The sequence below is a fragment of the Eublepharis macularius genome, chromosome 8 (assembly GCF_028583425.1).
Source record: "Eublepharis macularius isolate TG4126 chromosome 8, MPM_Emac_v1.0, whole genome shotgun sequence".
Lineage (NCBI taxonomy): Eukaryota > Metazoa > Chordata > Lepidosauria > Squamata > Eublepharidae > Eublepharis > Eublepharis macularius.
Genome location: NC_072797.1, coordinates 103,034,714 through 103,051,072, shown reverse-complemented (window position 1 = coordinate 103,051,072; position 16,359 = coordinate 103,034,714). Strand labels below are relative to the sequence as shown.

The 16,359-nt window shown below is 40.2% G+C and overlaps 1 protein-coding gene across 1 annotated transcript in view; it reads left to right on the top strand.

Moving 5' to 3' along the window:
• Window positions 1-16,359, top strand: part of GLIS3 (GLIS family zinc finger 3) — a 226,157-nt gene that overhangs the window by 190,459 nt on the left and 19,339 nt on the right. The window contains exon 7 of the mRNA XM_054987139.1: window positions 2,002-2,170. Coding sequence (XP_054843114.1) covers window positions 2,002-2,170 — 169 coding nt within the window. The remainder of the gene's footprint in view (window positions 1-2,001; window positions 2,171-16,359) is intronic.

The window sequence follows — 16,359 nt, the reverse complement described above, 5'->3', positions numbered from 1 at the left end:
ATTTGTGAGTGGAAAGGTGGCAATTCCACATTTGAAAAAATTTCTTTCAATTACAGAGCACTTGCTCTACTAAAAGGAAAAATATTTTTTTTTAAAAAAGCTTTAATTTGGGAACATTTAAAATGCAGGCTCTCATCTCTTAATTGTACGCAAGGTATCATTGTCCATCACCTCTACATCATTTCTTTTTGTATACTTTTGGAATGCTTAAATAGGAAACCTCATCTAGACAAGATCTGTGTGTAGCAATGTTTGTGATGGACAGTACTTGCGTTTGTAAGCATCTTTGTGATGAGGAACTAACAATGACAGCATAATTTGTCCTAAATATTTACCACAATTACTGTCATTTTAAAAAATATATATAATTTGAGTTTCAACTTACAAAGATCCTCTTCAGCATAAACATCTTGAGTAAGGCAACAAAAACATCAAACATTAATTTTTTTCAAGTTGCTTATTTCTTTTTTTAAAGAATTATTGTGCAATGTTCTAGTCCTCATGCTTATTGAAGGAGCAGGAAATGACCTTTTTTTCTGAAAGTGTGCATTGTACATTTATAATAGGTTGACTATGTGCTTGGTGAATTAAAGAAAAGGAGGATTCTTGTTGCCTCACACCAGTAATAATCATTATTTAAGAAAACTTTTTTATTTTCTTCTAATAAAACAATCTTAGTAAAATATGGAAAGGAGTACAAATATCCCAAGGATATGGTGGGGTTTTAAATGATTAGAAAAAGATAATATAGTAAAAATTGTTATTAAAATTGTTAGATATCATACTGTCCTGTAATTAAACATAGATCGTTTCTACACACCCTTAAAGGGACGGCCCACTCAATGAACATTGGTGGCTTTTCCTCATGAATCCAGACATCTCCATTTGCAAAATGGTTACAGGCCATCTGGCTTCCGTTTTTTTGGCACCATTTTTGGGAATGCACTTCCCGCGTTCCCAGAATAGGCGCTGAAAAAATGGAAGCCAAATGGCCCGTATCCATTTTGCAAATGGAGATATCGCCAGCATTCCATTAGTGTGTCGCCCCTTTAAGGGCATGTAGAAATGGCCATAGTATAATTTTTTATGAAGATAGAAGTCTGACTTTACATGTAGCCTCTTACAGCTATTTGGTAGGGCCTCAAAAATCAAATGTCTTTCCAAGAAATAAAGTTGTCTCACATTTGCCACTGCATTCTATCCACAAGGTTTAAGTTAAGTTCACCACTTGCTGGATACATGATACAGTTCATCTGTCTAGAGAGTCAGTGTGATGTAGTAGAGTGTCAGAGTAGGATCTGGAAGACCAAGGTTCAAATGCCTACTCTGCCATGGAGGCTTGCTGGGTGACCTTGGGCCAATAAGCCACCTCATAGCCTAACCTACCTCACATGGTTGTTGTGAAGATAAAATGAAGGAGAGGAGAACAACGTAAGCCACTGGGTCCATATTGGGAAGAAAGGTGAGGTATCAATGAAGTAAATAAATTGTAAAATCAGCAGCGTACCATCAGGGTCCAAAATTGTGAATGCCTCAGATTCACTGAGGTGATTTTTAACAGATTGTTCCCTCATGACGTTCCCTGTGCCCCTCCCCCAAAGCCACTCCCACAGGGGACAATCCAGAATAGTCATCCAGCATGGGGCTTCAGCAATAGGAGAGATTCAGCAGGAGTCGCCCTCCTCCACTTTTTCACAAATGGAGTGAGCGCAGTAGACAACCTCTCAGAATGCAAGAAGGACAGAAGAGGGGAAGAGGAGTCAGCTGAAATGGCTTCCTTTTCTTGCATGAGCAGAAGCTCCATTCTTGCTCACAGAATGGGGAGTTTAGGCACCACACAGTTTCCTTATTCATTACTTTTAAAAGTTGTCACTTTTTAAATATTGCAGTTTTTCACAGCTGGAACTTATGTCTAAATTTACTTCAGAATGGTATCCTTGAAATAAGAGGAATCTGAAAATATACCTTTCATAATGGAGAATCCTTTTGCACTCATTTCAGCTGCACTGTTCTCCAGTTCTCATTCAAGTCAAAGTGGAACTACTACAGGTATTGGGCCTCCATCCCGCTCTGTGAGCCACTCTTCACCAAGCCAAAATGTACAGGGCAGCCCACACAATCCTCCAACACAGGTACCCCCTCTTGCAACAGGGGACTCAGGAACTGAAAGGTAAGGCTATGAATGTGTTTTGTTCAAGTGACCATTTCTTTTAAAAATAAGGAATGTTTTGAGCTGCGGTGTTTGAAAGAGAAATCCGTCACATTCTATAGAATTTTTTTTAAAACCAATTCAGTTCTATGGAACTATAGGGGAGCTATGATGTTCTGGAATTAGTGATAACTGTTTACAATATCCAGCATTAGGATTTTCCTAGACTACATCCCACTGTCAGTCTGTACTCCATTTTGTAATGTGATAGCAAATATGGCATCTGAAAGTGACATCATCACTCACCATTCATATCATTATAGTCATCAGCTACCAAAGCCTGGAGGTTAATAGTGTACTGGGCATGTGTCACTTTTTACTTTTAGTGTTTTACACCCTCAGAAGCTGCATAAACATGAAGAATACAATCTAAACGCAGTTAAGCATGCTTAAAGTAATTGATGTCCATGGCCTTAAGTAAATCTGAGCTGGATTGTGCTGGGAAAAGAAAAAAGAGCTGTGAAAAATAGATTTATTTTTAAAGTTCACCCAACATGTTGCAAGCCACTGTCCTTTATCATTTACATAAAAGACAAGTTTTCTTCTTTTATCTGCTTTGAGTTTTCCTGGGGCACACAGGAAAGAAAACATATAAAAGAAGAAAACTGGTGTATTATGTAAAATGCAAGAAATGGAAAAATAACCTTGATAAAGAGGGTGGCTTGAAACTTGCAGGGCATGCTTTTTATAAAAAATCTATTTTCTATAGCACCTTTGAAACACTTTCCCCTGTTTTTATCCAGAGTATAGTAAGCAATATGATGAGTTTAACTGTCATTATTAAGCCACAATAATAATATTGTAGACTTTATCATAAATATATGGACTCTGCTAATAAATGGTAGAGAGCCCTACATTCTAAGGACTGCAATAAATGATTGTTGTATACAGTTAGCAGCTATTCATTGTTGATTAAATTATGAACCCACATTACTTATTTTGGGTATATTAGATGCCATCTTAGGAAAATTTGATTGTTGCAGATTCATTATTTTGGAGCATTACGTACTATATAAGTGAATGCAACAGTTTTTAAAATATATATTGCAACACTTCATGGCTTTCTTCTAAGTTTATTAAATCAGATGTTTCCCTATATCACATGATGAACACTCAAGTGAGCAGCTTTTTCTGAAAGAGGATATTTCTGCTATGAGCCTAATAAACAGTAATATAAGCCTGCTGTTAATTTTCTATATCCATAGAAATTTAGAGGATATAAACTTGCTGTTCTGTATATTTTTCAGACTAACAAAATAATTGCTGCTATGTTTTTGTTACGAATGTACTGCAAGGTACCTTATCCTGAGAGAAACTGAAATAACAGAAATTCTGAGAGCTCCTTGGCATGACAGACCTCCTGAGAAATTTCACTAGTGTATAGAAAAATGTCCATGTAATCCTCAAAACATTTGTCATGACTGGGTTAGACTAAGTAGACTCACCAGGTTACAAAATGTACAGGGCCTCTGGTCCCAAGAAGCCAGACCGTCTGCCTGCCTCCTCTTGCTCTCATGCGAGTGTGGGGGAACAGCCAGCCTGTTGGTCAGGGCCAGTCAGTGGCAGCTGGTACCTATTGGTGTTGGCGCAGCGTGGTTTGAACTGTAGCTGAACTATAAATAAGGCTTCCACACACTTATAGCATTCAAGTGTATGTACAGTTTATTTACAGTGACTTATATACAGAATCTTGTTCTCAGTGTCAAAGTGCTTCGCCAAGCACCTAATGGAACAAACTTTACTCCAGCACAAGACACTGCTGGCTTATATCCTCCCACAGCACCCCCCAGTGTCCAATCATAACACATCTGGTGAGGTGTCATAGGTTGTTTCTCTGCTCTTGCATCATCCAAGGATCTGTCAAATAGATCTTTTACATCAGTAGTGACATGACAGATACAAACAGCAAGACATAGACATGCTTCTTGGCTCACTATGTCAACAATTGGATGGTGGGCCAGAGGGCAGGGCAGTTAATAGTAGGCAGTGGCAGAGCCAACAGGAGGCAGAGCCAGCAAACCCTAGTTTTGTCTCCAGCCTCCTCCTCCCTTGCAATGTTACTAAACAGTTCCTTATCACTGTTCCTGTGATTTTTTATACAGGTGTCAACCTAATGCGAACTCTCCTTTTACAGCAACACTAGGAATACCCAGTGCAGGAGAGAAATCCTGCCACATACTTTCTGTTTCCTAAAGCTGACAACTCAACACACCAGTAAGAAGAGTAAGGTTTATGAGTCAAAAGAGGATATGAGCACTGGAGGCCTCTATTTGATCTGGAACTCATCAAAACCCTAGCACAAGAACTAATTTTCCATATTGCAAAGTAACACAGAGGCCGTTTCCATGCTGTTAAAGCGACAGGCTACTTACTGAATGCAGGCGTTTCCCCCCACAGATTCCAGATGCTTTCATTTGTTTAGCGTCCTTTACCCGGCACAGGAAAGAGTGGGGAATCCTGTTCTCACAAAAGACGCTGAACAAACGAAAGTGAAACTGCCTGCTTCCACTTTGAAATCGGAGGCATCTGGAATCTGTGGAAAATACCACCAGCATTCAGTAAGTAGCCCGTCGCTTTAACAGCATGTGGAAATGGCCAGTGTCTCTCTACACAAGACATCTTACATATGGATGCTCAAGTGAAAGATCTTACACTTGTTCTCCCATTGTAGATGCATATGCTCTATTAGGGAGACAGTGTACACTTGAATATAAAACCACATGGAAAGTAAGTCACTTGAGCGTCCTGGTGTGAGATGTCTTGTGTAGAGAGACACAGAGAGTAAGAAGGCTTTTGGCCCCATGTAGAAGTCTAAGACATTCTCTCACCACTAGGTAATTAACTATATGCAATCAATCTAAACCAATTAAAAGGTTGCTAGTTTAAAATATGAGATCTTTCAGAAGCCCCAGCACCTTTGCTTTCAAGCTTAACATTTTCCAGAAATTCTAGTTTCAGGAATTTTCTTCCAACTGAGAGAGCCTCCTATAACTTTGGGAACTAGGTTTGTTTTTTAAATGTAAACCTTTCCCCCAGTTGCTAGAGGTTCTTATGGTAGCAGGTGTAAAGGCAGGACAAGGCAAGCCGGCCGTCCCTTGTCCTGGGGAAAGGCAAAAGGCAGTGTGGGAGGCTGGGAGGCCGCCTGCACCGTTCGCCTTTCCCCAGGACAAAGGGTGTGCGGGCAAGCTGGCCACCCCTTGTCTTGCGGGGCAGGTGAATGTCGCGGGCAGCCGCCAAGCCACTCGCGCTACCGCCAGCTCCGCAGCGCACCGGGACAGCCGGCTGGCTGTGTGGGCGGGGGGGCGACCCAGGAGCGCGACCCTGGGCGCTGGCAACCGTAGATCCGGCTCTGGGAATGTCCCCTCCCTGAGGGGAGGCGGCTCGTTGCCGGGTTAAAAACTTCCCTCCCCCTCTACTCTAAGTGTGTGTGTGTAAATGTCCCCTTCCTCCCTGAAGGGAGGTGGCTCATCACCACCTCCCCCTGCCCGCCAGACCTGGCAGCCGCTGCCACCAACCACCATTCCTATATCGCTGGAAACAGCGGGGCACCCTCCCGCTTTGTCCTTCCCAATTCCGGATCGGAAATGGGACTTGGTCGGTTAGAATCAGTGGCCTGGGTTCGGCAGTGGCCCGGATCCACAAACGGCTTAATCGGTATTTTTTTTTGGATCATGCCCATATCTAATGACAACCCTATCCACAAACCGATCAGGAATTCAGGGGGATGCCTATCCTTGCTTAATGAACTAGTGTATCAAGCGCTGAGTACAATTTAGATTCCAAACAAGGTTTATTGTAAATCTCAAGCAGGCTTAATAACCGCTGCATCATTCAGTAACACAGCCTAGGCCCAGCCCCAAAACCTACCCTTCTACTTCCGGTTTCCTTTCCTATAATACATTTCCCAATCAGGCACTGCTGTTTATAGCCATTGCTGTATCAAAGAACACCACTCTCTTATTTATAAAACTTGCTTTCCTAATAATAATATGGATATCTACATATATCTATATATGCATATTTGCCACTGTCATATATAACACAGGCAGCTAAAGATAATAAGGAAGACTAATAAAATAAGACCACAGTCTAACATTACATAACATAGTCTGTAGTCAACACCGGTAGTAGTCTGGCTCTGGTAGTGCCTCTTTCAGGCCTGCTCCTGCACTTCCCCATTGTGCCAGACAATGACATCATTTTCCAGCATGATGGAGGAGCCATAGGGTGTGCTGAAGCCCAGTTGAGTAAAAATTGCCTCCAAACAGGCAGGTTTTACTGAACTGGGCTTCAACGCGGCCTGCAGCTCTTCCATCCCTGATGTCCACCATGCTGTCATCCCATGGTCTCCCCCTCTTCAGCAGGTGATCTAAAGGGTCATCAGCTGGCAGGCAGGTCAGCTGATACTGGGATCTGTGTCCTCTGCTGTGCCAATGCTCCGTGAGCTGTAAATCAAGTAAAGTTGTGGCCACTTTTAACTCCATCAAGGTTATCTGCCTCTTGCCTCTCCTCCCCCATCAGCACTGGGCCTGCAAAACGGAACTCATGTAATTTATACTTCTAGCTAAACAGGGACTCCACCCCATGAGACTAAACCAACTCACCCGAGCATCAGAGGGGAAGCAGACTCTGTAGTGTATGCAATACATATACCACGCAACTTCCACTGGGACCAACTGTGTAGTTCTTGGGATTTCAATAGCCGCTAAAAGCTTCCTAGCATTTGCTGTCTTCATTTGCAGCTACAGAGCACTAACTACATTTTCGAGTAAAGAAAAAAAAGAGTTTTTTTCTTGTGCTGCTCCCTTAAGCGGTAGTGAGCTCCCTCAGTCCCTTTCACAATGTGTGCCTCTGTGTATAGGAAGGCTTTTCTCGCTGGTCTGCCATGCTGAGGAAGAATAATGAAGAAATAAATCCCATGGAGTTCAGTGCAGTTTATTTTACTTTTCTCACTGTTTGTACATGCTCTTTTTAGTTTCTCTTCCTTCTTAATTCTGTGTTTTTAAATGTGTTCATTTTTGTTCATTTTATCCATTTAAAACCATAAATGTTGTAAAACCATATTCACAAGAGAAATTCATGGAAGTAAATTAAAATATATAGATACTGCATCAATTTAACCAACATATTGAAATAGGAAAACCTCTAAATATATGCATAGCATATATATTATCATAAGCTTAATTAAGAACTCACCTCTGAAAGAAACAGCGAGAGATTGCACATCTTTAGCTCTAATTTTCCCAACTGCTAAATCAAAGTGTGCTATTTTAAGAGTTACATATTTGTCAGTCAGACAATACACAACAGATCTTTTGAAATTATGGCTGCTAAGAGATCTCTCTCTGGGATCCTTCTGTAAAGGGCACTTTAGGAAGCAATAGGGTGAATTCTCCACTGCCTTTGGTCTCAAATGCACAGTACTTTATATGCAGGATTTCTGTTCCATCTTGCATTCAGATATACTGACTGTGTTGTATAAAAATGCAACTCCTTGGAGGCTTTCTGCAGCGAACAGCCTGTTAACTCTTTAAAGTTTCTTCGTTGTATGCTATCTGTTTCGCAAAGGAGATGACAACACAAAAAACAAATATATTTTATAAATTCCATATCAAATTGGCAATCCCAATTATAAACCGTATTTTGAATTAATACTATCATGGGGGTATATCCAACCACCTGCAGACTTCATGGAATGGGACCTTCCAGCTTCTTCCTCCTGCCACAGTCCTTTGAGTGCTCTAAAATTTTGCACCTGAGGACCAGACCTCTCAATCACAGAATAAGGGGGGAAATGGGAGTCTGTAGTGGGATGGCAGAAATCACTACCCTACCTTCCACAAACCAGAAATATTGTTCCATCAGGGAATTGTGTGGTTAGGGAACATACCATCATCTCTAGATATGATATACATGTATCTGAAGACACATTGTACTAGTTTAAAATACGTTTGCAGTACTTTGCCCAATTCTTCTTACCAACTTCTTTTAATGATATTTGTTTTTATTTCAAAAAACAGTAAGAGGGGATACAGAAAGAAAAAAGCAATTGTATAACATAGTTGTGTAAATCAGAGATAGTAATATATATCAGAATATATAATACACAAAGGTTTTCTCCCCACCATCCCTTTCATTAAACTTTAAGACACTTCCTATGAGCTACAATATTTATATTAAGATACATTTATATTCAACATTTTAAATTACAAATTTGATAACTTATCTATTTTACTGATAATTGTTCTTAGCTATTCTTAATTTTCAGCTGCATGATGAAAAAAACCTTCCAGTTTTTCTTGAAATTCTAGGATTGGCCTATAATATATATATAAGATATTAATTTTGTCATTGACACATATTCATATAGCTTATTCATCCATTCTGTCAAATCTGGACTGTGTTCTGCTTTCCATTTTGCTGCATTTACTACTCTTGCAACTGTCACCATATATTTAAATAGTTCTCTATGTATTTTTATAATATTACTTGCAAGATACTTAATAACATATTTTTAGGATTCATCACAAAAGTAAAACTTTAATACCTTTTCATTTCTTTGTGTATTTCTATCCAACATTTCCTTGCTTTCTTGCTTGTCCACCACATGTGATAGAATGTTGCATCTGTATTTTGACATTTCCAGCACTTTCCGCTGTAATCCTTATTAACTTTTGCAATCTCATTAGGAGTAATATACCATCTGAAGAACATTTTATACTAATTCTCCTTTAATATTTGATGTTCTGTAAATTTGATTTCTTTAGTCCATACATTTTCCCACTGGCTCATATATTTTCTTTGGAACTTTTGCATCCATTCTATCTTGCAATTTTTTACTTGTTCTGATTCTGTGGTATATTGCAATAAGATTTTATATACTTTTTCTAATATTTTGAATCTCCAGTGATTGATTAGTTGTTCAAACTCTGTTTTCTCTCTTAACAAGCCACCTTCTTTGGATTGTTGATCTTTTAAGTTTAGACACCATTTGATAAATACATCAACTGTATTATCACAAAAAGTATGAGCATGGCCATGCAGCCGGTATTCTATTGGGAAGGCTCAGCAAAGGTCTAAGGAGCATATAAATTCTAAAGTGTCAGTGTCAGCCAAACCCACAATTCTGTACCATACACAACTTGAATACTGATCTTGCCAATAAACATTTTAATTGCTTGGAAAACTAAGTTATTTTACACAAAGAGAAATGCAGAACAGTCTGAACTGACTAGAAAGTGGCAATTGTAATTGCTGATTTAATACTCACTCTTTCCAGGCCAAATTTGTGTTTAAATATTTGAAGCTCTTGGTCTGTTCAATTGGAAAACCATTGAAAGTCCATTTGGTATTCTGCCAAAACCCATAATTGTGGTTTTATTATAATTTGCTTCCAGAGATTTCTGTTATAAAAAGCTTCCAAATCTGTTGAGGAGTCATGTGAGTAGGGCTGCCAGACTCCCATTGGGGGCGGGGGATCCCTTGTCTGCAGCCTCTGCTTCCCATCACCACTCACCTGGCTGGTGCTGGGGTGGGGGGGGGAGGCCAATTTCACACTAGTTGCTGGAATTCTTTGGGTCATCTCACCATTCATACCTGTTCTGAGTCTCAATTCAATGTTAATAAACTTAGTTTTGACAACAATCAGCAATCTCCTGTCATATTCATGTGCAAAACATAGGCCCAAAGCCATCTCTCTTTATCAAGTCCCAGCTGCCATTAAGACTACAAAAGCCATAAAAATACGGTTGTCATCAGAAGCCTTCCATGTGAGAACTTTGTTTTTTGCAGCAGGAGAAAATTGTTACACTATATGGTTATTGTTGCCTCAACCAGTAGAAACGTTAACTGTGATGTATTTATTGTGATATTTTGTATCTTGGTCATCATTACTCTGGTTATCTATTTATTAACATACATATATATTTTTGATACTGATATTTAGTACATATGTACTTTGCACTTTAAAGGCATTGTTTTTTTCAAAACTTGTCATTGGCATAGATTGCTTACCATGGAGGAATTTTTCCTTCACATTTTCTTCCATTAATCCGTGGTAGTTTCTCTTTCTGTTGTTGAGGTCTAGAGACATGCCAGTGAACTGGAAGAGATTTATGGGCAGGCTACAGAAGAGATCCACACCTATTATGCAGACATTTGTTGCATGCTGCTGAGGAGACAGAAGAGCTGGATTGCATTGTTTTGAAATTGAGAGGGGTTGGAGCCCTAAGAGGGTATCCTCCCCCCACATTACTTTTGGATCTTTAATTCCTTTATTTAAAGAAACATTTGTTCCTTTAAAGGAATATTTAAAGTCCCATACAATGTGGTTATAAAATCAGTAATTTCCTCATGTAGCCAGAACGTTTGAGGGGGTTGGTTGCAAAAAAGAGGTGCCTCTTTTCTGTTTAGTGAAAAATTGTCTTCCAGCTAATAATGGCACACTTCGAAGATAAGAGGTGAGCAATAAATCGAAACTTGGGCCTGAGCCTTAAACAAAATTATCAAATGAAATGTTTCCTCTGACTTTTTTTTTAATGTCATGATACTTCTGGAGGAAAAAGACCTGACTTTTTCTCATAACCAAGTACCAGTAGTTGCTGCTTGTTCCAGCATAGATTCAGTTGTTAGTCTTCTTTGTTATTTTTATGTGTTATCCTTGGGGATTTTGCAATTAGAGAATAAAACTGCACTAGGACTGCCAACATCCAGCTGGGGCCTGGAGATCTCCTGGAATTACAAATTATCTTCAGATACTGAGATCAGTTCCCCGGGAAGGGGGGGGGGAACTGTTGCATTGAAGGGTGGATTGCAGGCAAGTGCTAAGTGGGGGAGGAGAGCAGGGAGGGGGCATGGCAACAAAACATGCAGATACAGTGCTGGAAGTGGCCACAACTTTATTGAAATTACAGCTCAGGGAACAAAGGCGTGCATAGGGCACAGATCCGAGCGTCAGCTGACCCGCCTGCCAAGTCCATGACCCACATGCCTCCTCAGTGGGGGTCTGGAGATCTCCTGGAATTACAAATTATCTCCAGACTACTGAGATCAGTTCCCCTGGGGGGGGGGGCGGAAACTGATGCATTGGAGGGTGGATTCTATGGCATCATAAGCTGCTAAGGTCCCTTTCTTCCCCAAACCCTGTCCTCCCAAGCTCCACTCCAAAATTTTGAGGAATTTCCCAATCCAGAGTTGGCAACCTATAATGCGCAAATCCCTTATTCGGCTTATATTCTTGTCTTTCTTCCAATGAATACAAGCATAAATGTGTGCTAGAATTGAATACACATGCTTAAATTGAATACTTTTTCAAGCTGAGTTTCAGAGGCACTACATTCTGCTGCAGGGAAGACTCAAGAGTAATTGAAATATTCTTTTCTGAGGAAACATCACTGTGTTTGAACAGGCTGGGGAAAAGAAATCCTCCTAATAGAATCAGGGAAGAAAAAAACCCAGAGGGTAATAATTTGCTCTGAAAACACAAAATATAGTTATATTAGTTCCTCTTTACTTGCCAGAAAGTTCTAACCAGTAAAGAAAGGTTTCCAAGTATAGAGGAATAATCCAAAGAAGAGCAGAGGATGAGTCAGAGAAAACAGACTCTGGAGGCTTTCTACCATAACTGAAAGATCTTCCTTTTAGGCTTGGAAAGTAACTCTTTTTAGAGATTTTTGAACCAGCTTCTTACTAGAATAAAATGCTTTCCATTTTCTTACTGTACTTGTACAACAGAAATGTCTGCTGTCTCTGCTCTCTACTGTAAGAATTTAGTATAGCAAAATGTTTTGAAATGATTATGTTCTTGTGGGAAGAAATGTGCTCAGAAAAGCAACATGAAACCCAAGAGGATAAATCTTTGAAGAAAACCAACTGTTCTCTACATTGACATGGATCCAATAACATTTATGTGTCCTAGCCTGCCTTCATTTCAGTAGGTAGATAATTTTGCAGTAAGGGTCTTACAGTGCAATCCAAAACAGATAAGGGGGCTTGCAGACTTACTGACAGGCAACATTGCAGCTGGGCAGGCTGCTTATTCAGACAAGGGCAGTGCATGGAGGAGCATGGGAGGGGCCTGGCTCATGACCAGCAGCCCCTCATTGTCTGCACCACCATTCTTGGAGGGTGGCAGAAGCAGTTGATGGTCTCCTTCCCTCCCTCCCTAGGTACCAGCTGCAGCTGAGCATGTCACAACTTGGCAGTGGTTTCAAGGCACTGGGTTGGATCCACTGGGGTGAGGCATGCTGACTGGGGTTGGGGTTAGATCTGGATGGAAAGCTCCAGGTATGGAGGGCCACAGGTATGCTGGGGAATGCATGCCGTTGAGTGGCAAGGGGCCATTCAACGTTGTGGATCCATTGTTATATGCCGTGCCAATGATCCAATGGCTGTAATCAATAAAGTTGTGGTCACACAACAACTCTGGACCTTCTCTTCCTTATTGGCTTTATAAATATCCATGAATTTTGGTGGAATAAATAAATGTGATTGTGTTTTTGGATGAGAACTATTTATTATGAATTATGTAGAATTATTTGTTGCACACTCCATGGAGATGGTAAGAGGCACTGGCACTTTTTGTGATACGTTTACTAATTGTATAAGATTGTGGTAATTATTCAGATATAATTGAACTGATGAGCACTTGCACTTTAAAGGTTTGAGTTTCTTTTATTGTACATCAGATATACCGCTTGTGTGCTTATGGTTACAGGTGGCCAGTTTTGCCTCAGATCATGAAATATAGACTTTTGCTATTCAAATAAGGTTTACAGACTAAATAATAAGCTCAACCATATTGCTTTGAGTGTATTCTTAATTTAGTATTTTGTTAGTTTTCACGGCTATTATCTCTTTACTGATTCTGATATTGTGATACTCTCTTTCTTTTGGTTCATCCAAAGGATGGTATGTTGTGTATTCTTTGCCCAAACACCAGCTTCACAATTTGCTATACCGATGCAATGTTAATTTCCCTCACCTGCCTTCTCCATTTCCTTACCAACTCTACATGCATGGACCCAGAGAAGAGAATAGTTCAAACAAACAAAATCCATGATTATTTAGAATAATTATGGTCTTCTAAAACTATGAGCCAATTTGGGGGGGGTTTAGGTTATGCAATGAATCACTCTTTCCTGTTGCCACCCCTCCTGATGCCTAGGGAAATGAGTTGGGTGTCAGCAGAATCAAAACTAGCAAGTCAGAGTTAATGCAGGTATTATCCTATATTCTGTGGGATAAATAGCAATTTCACATGCACATTTGTGAGTAAAATTGGTAAAATATTTGGAGGAGGGGTTGAAAAGACTATCTCCAGCACTGCAGTACTGATACATTTTGGAGCACCAATGGCTGCTAGTGAAATAAAACTAGAAGCATCAAAATATCCTATCACAGACCTGGCTTACAGTAAGATGTGAAGTGGAATCAGGTGACAGAAATCATCGATTTACTAATAACAAACCAGCTTGAACTACATCTCCATTGGGAAATACAGTAAATTCTCTAAACCCAAACAAAGTTGTTTCTGACATTCAGTAATGGTGGAAACCTTCTGTCCTGAGAGTTCTTTTGGCATCTTTGTTGTCTAGTTTCATTCCTGACTTTGGCACCATGATTCTGTCATATTCAGTATACTTGGACTTTAATTAAATTCTTGATTGCATCCACACATGCCCAGCCCCCATTATTAACTTCATTTGAAGACTCTTGGCAATAGAGAATTGGGTAAAACCTTGAATGAGCTGATCTTCTTAGACTTTGCAGTCAGAATGAGGTACAAAGCAAGACTTTTTTAAAAACCTGGTCTGTTATTACATGGACGGTCTTCAGGCCACGGCCACAATTTTTGAAGGCAGTTTCCTGGTGGTTACAAGCTGGTATTGATTGCTGCATGCCCAAAATTTAATTTGCTGTTCCCCCAGTAACTCACTGTGATTTATTTGGGGACAAATCTGGATTGAACCAAGGCCAAGTTTCTCTTTTGTGAGATGGGCAGGCTGTATAAGTAGATGCTATAGTCACCAACTTGAGTAAGCCAGGAATTCATGAAGTGATTCATAAATCATTATAAAGACCACTAAAGTCTTCTAAATAGGAGACTGGTTGGGCTATACAAAGTGCTGCATTATCATAGGGAAGCTTTACTTAGATGTTAAATCTAATTTGAAATCTTTAAAACTGTGCTTTTATGTAAAGCTTTCAAAAGGATTTTCTCCCTGTGTTGCTGCCTGACAGTTAAAGCCATTTTTCATTGATTACATTTCACAGGTGAATTTTGCAAAACACAGAGGATGATATCCCAGAATTCTTTACACAAAAAGGCACCCATCTGCGCATTGTTTCTGATCCCTGGCAGCAAATCAATAATCTTTCCATGTGAATGCAAAAATGTAAAAAGCAATCCCACAGCTTTTCTATTCCCCTGAAAGATTTGCAAACCTACAACTGCAGAACTTAAACTGGTAGCTGAATTAATATGTAGACACTTACAGCAGGAGTCCTAAATGTTTGGGAATGAGTTGGATTCCAAAATGTTTGTACAATTGCTTACCCAAATCCCCGCAAGTCTTTGTGTGAGTTTTCCCCCAACCCATTGTCAAAAGTGACTGCATGTGAGTCACCATTAAGATCCAATATACTTTCTATATGTCAGATAAACAGAGGTGTAGTTCAGTGTGAGGAGTTATTTTATCTCCTGACAATCTGTCTTCTTGCCAGTCTCCAAGAAGGGAGCTGACCCTTGAGCTCAATCCATCAGGCAGGAGCAAGTGGAAAAGTTCTTTTTGCCTGTCTCTTTCTTTGCCAGTTGCTGGAAAGTGCAAAAAACAGGACTGAAAGTACTTTATGCCAAAAGCCAGGATTTAGAGGTGAAAGGGGATGGAGATAGGAGGCCGTAGACATCGACCTGGTCCCTGAAGACCCTATTCTCTCCATTTCTGCTGAAACAGATTTGTAGGGGAAGCCTCATGGATTGCATATTGCCCTAATGCAGTCCTTTTAGAATGGGGCCACCAGCTAATTTTCTACTACCTTCCCACAGAATAATCTTTTCCCACTAGATAAGTCCGGGAGGAGATACCTTGTAAATAATCCAGGGCCTGAGTAGGCCCTTCCTTGCTTTGTAGGATTGCCACTTTTCCAGATAGAAATGAATAGTGGACAGGGGTTTCCTCATAAATAGAACTATAGAGCTGAAAGGTACCCCAAAGGGGTACCCTCTGCACAATGCAGGAAATTCACAGCTACCCTCCCCCCCCCCCCCACACACACACCAGAGACCGTTGCTTTATGCCCAGAAGAAGGTAAAAAACCTCCAGCACCTCTGGCCAATGTGGTCTGGAGGAAAATTCCTTCCTAACCCCAAAGTGGTAATTGGTATTCCCAAGACAACTAGAGCCTAGCATTGGCTCATCCATTCCTATCCTCCCATTCACAAACTTCCTAAATTCATTCTGGGTCATAGAATCAGCTTTGTTGACAGATGGCCATCTTGCCTCTTCTTGAAAACCTCCAAGGTAGGAGAGCCCACCACCTCCCAAGGAAGCCTATTCCACTGAAGAGCCACTCTATCAGAAAGTTCTTCCTAGTGTTTAGCTGAAAACTCTTTTGATTTAATTTTAACCTGTTTGTTCTGGTCCAACCCTCTGAGGCAGCAGAAAATAACTCTGCTCCATTCTCTATGTGACACCAGTTACTTGAAGATGGCTATCATATCACCTCTCAGCTGTCTCCTTTCCAGGGTACCCCTCTCAATTTAGTATCATCAGCAAATTTAATGAGCATCTACTCTATTCTTTCATCCAAGTAATTTTTTAAAATGTTGAACAACACAGGGTCTGGGGCAGATCCCTGAGGCACTCATCTTGTCACTCCTCTCCAAGAGGATGAAGAACCATTTACAAGCACTCTTTGGGTGCAATCTGTCAACCAGTTACAACTCCATCTAACAGCAGGAGGATCCAAACAACATTTTATCAACTTGGTGTCAACAAGAATATCATGTGGAACCTTACCAAAAGCCTTATTGAAATCAAGATAAACGATGTCCACAGCATTCTCCTGATCCACCACAGTAGTAACTCTCTCAAAAAGGAGATAAGATTAGTCTGACATGACTTATTTTTCAGGAACTGATGCTGGCTCTT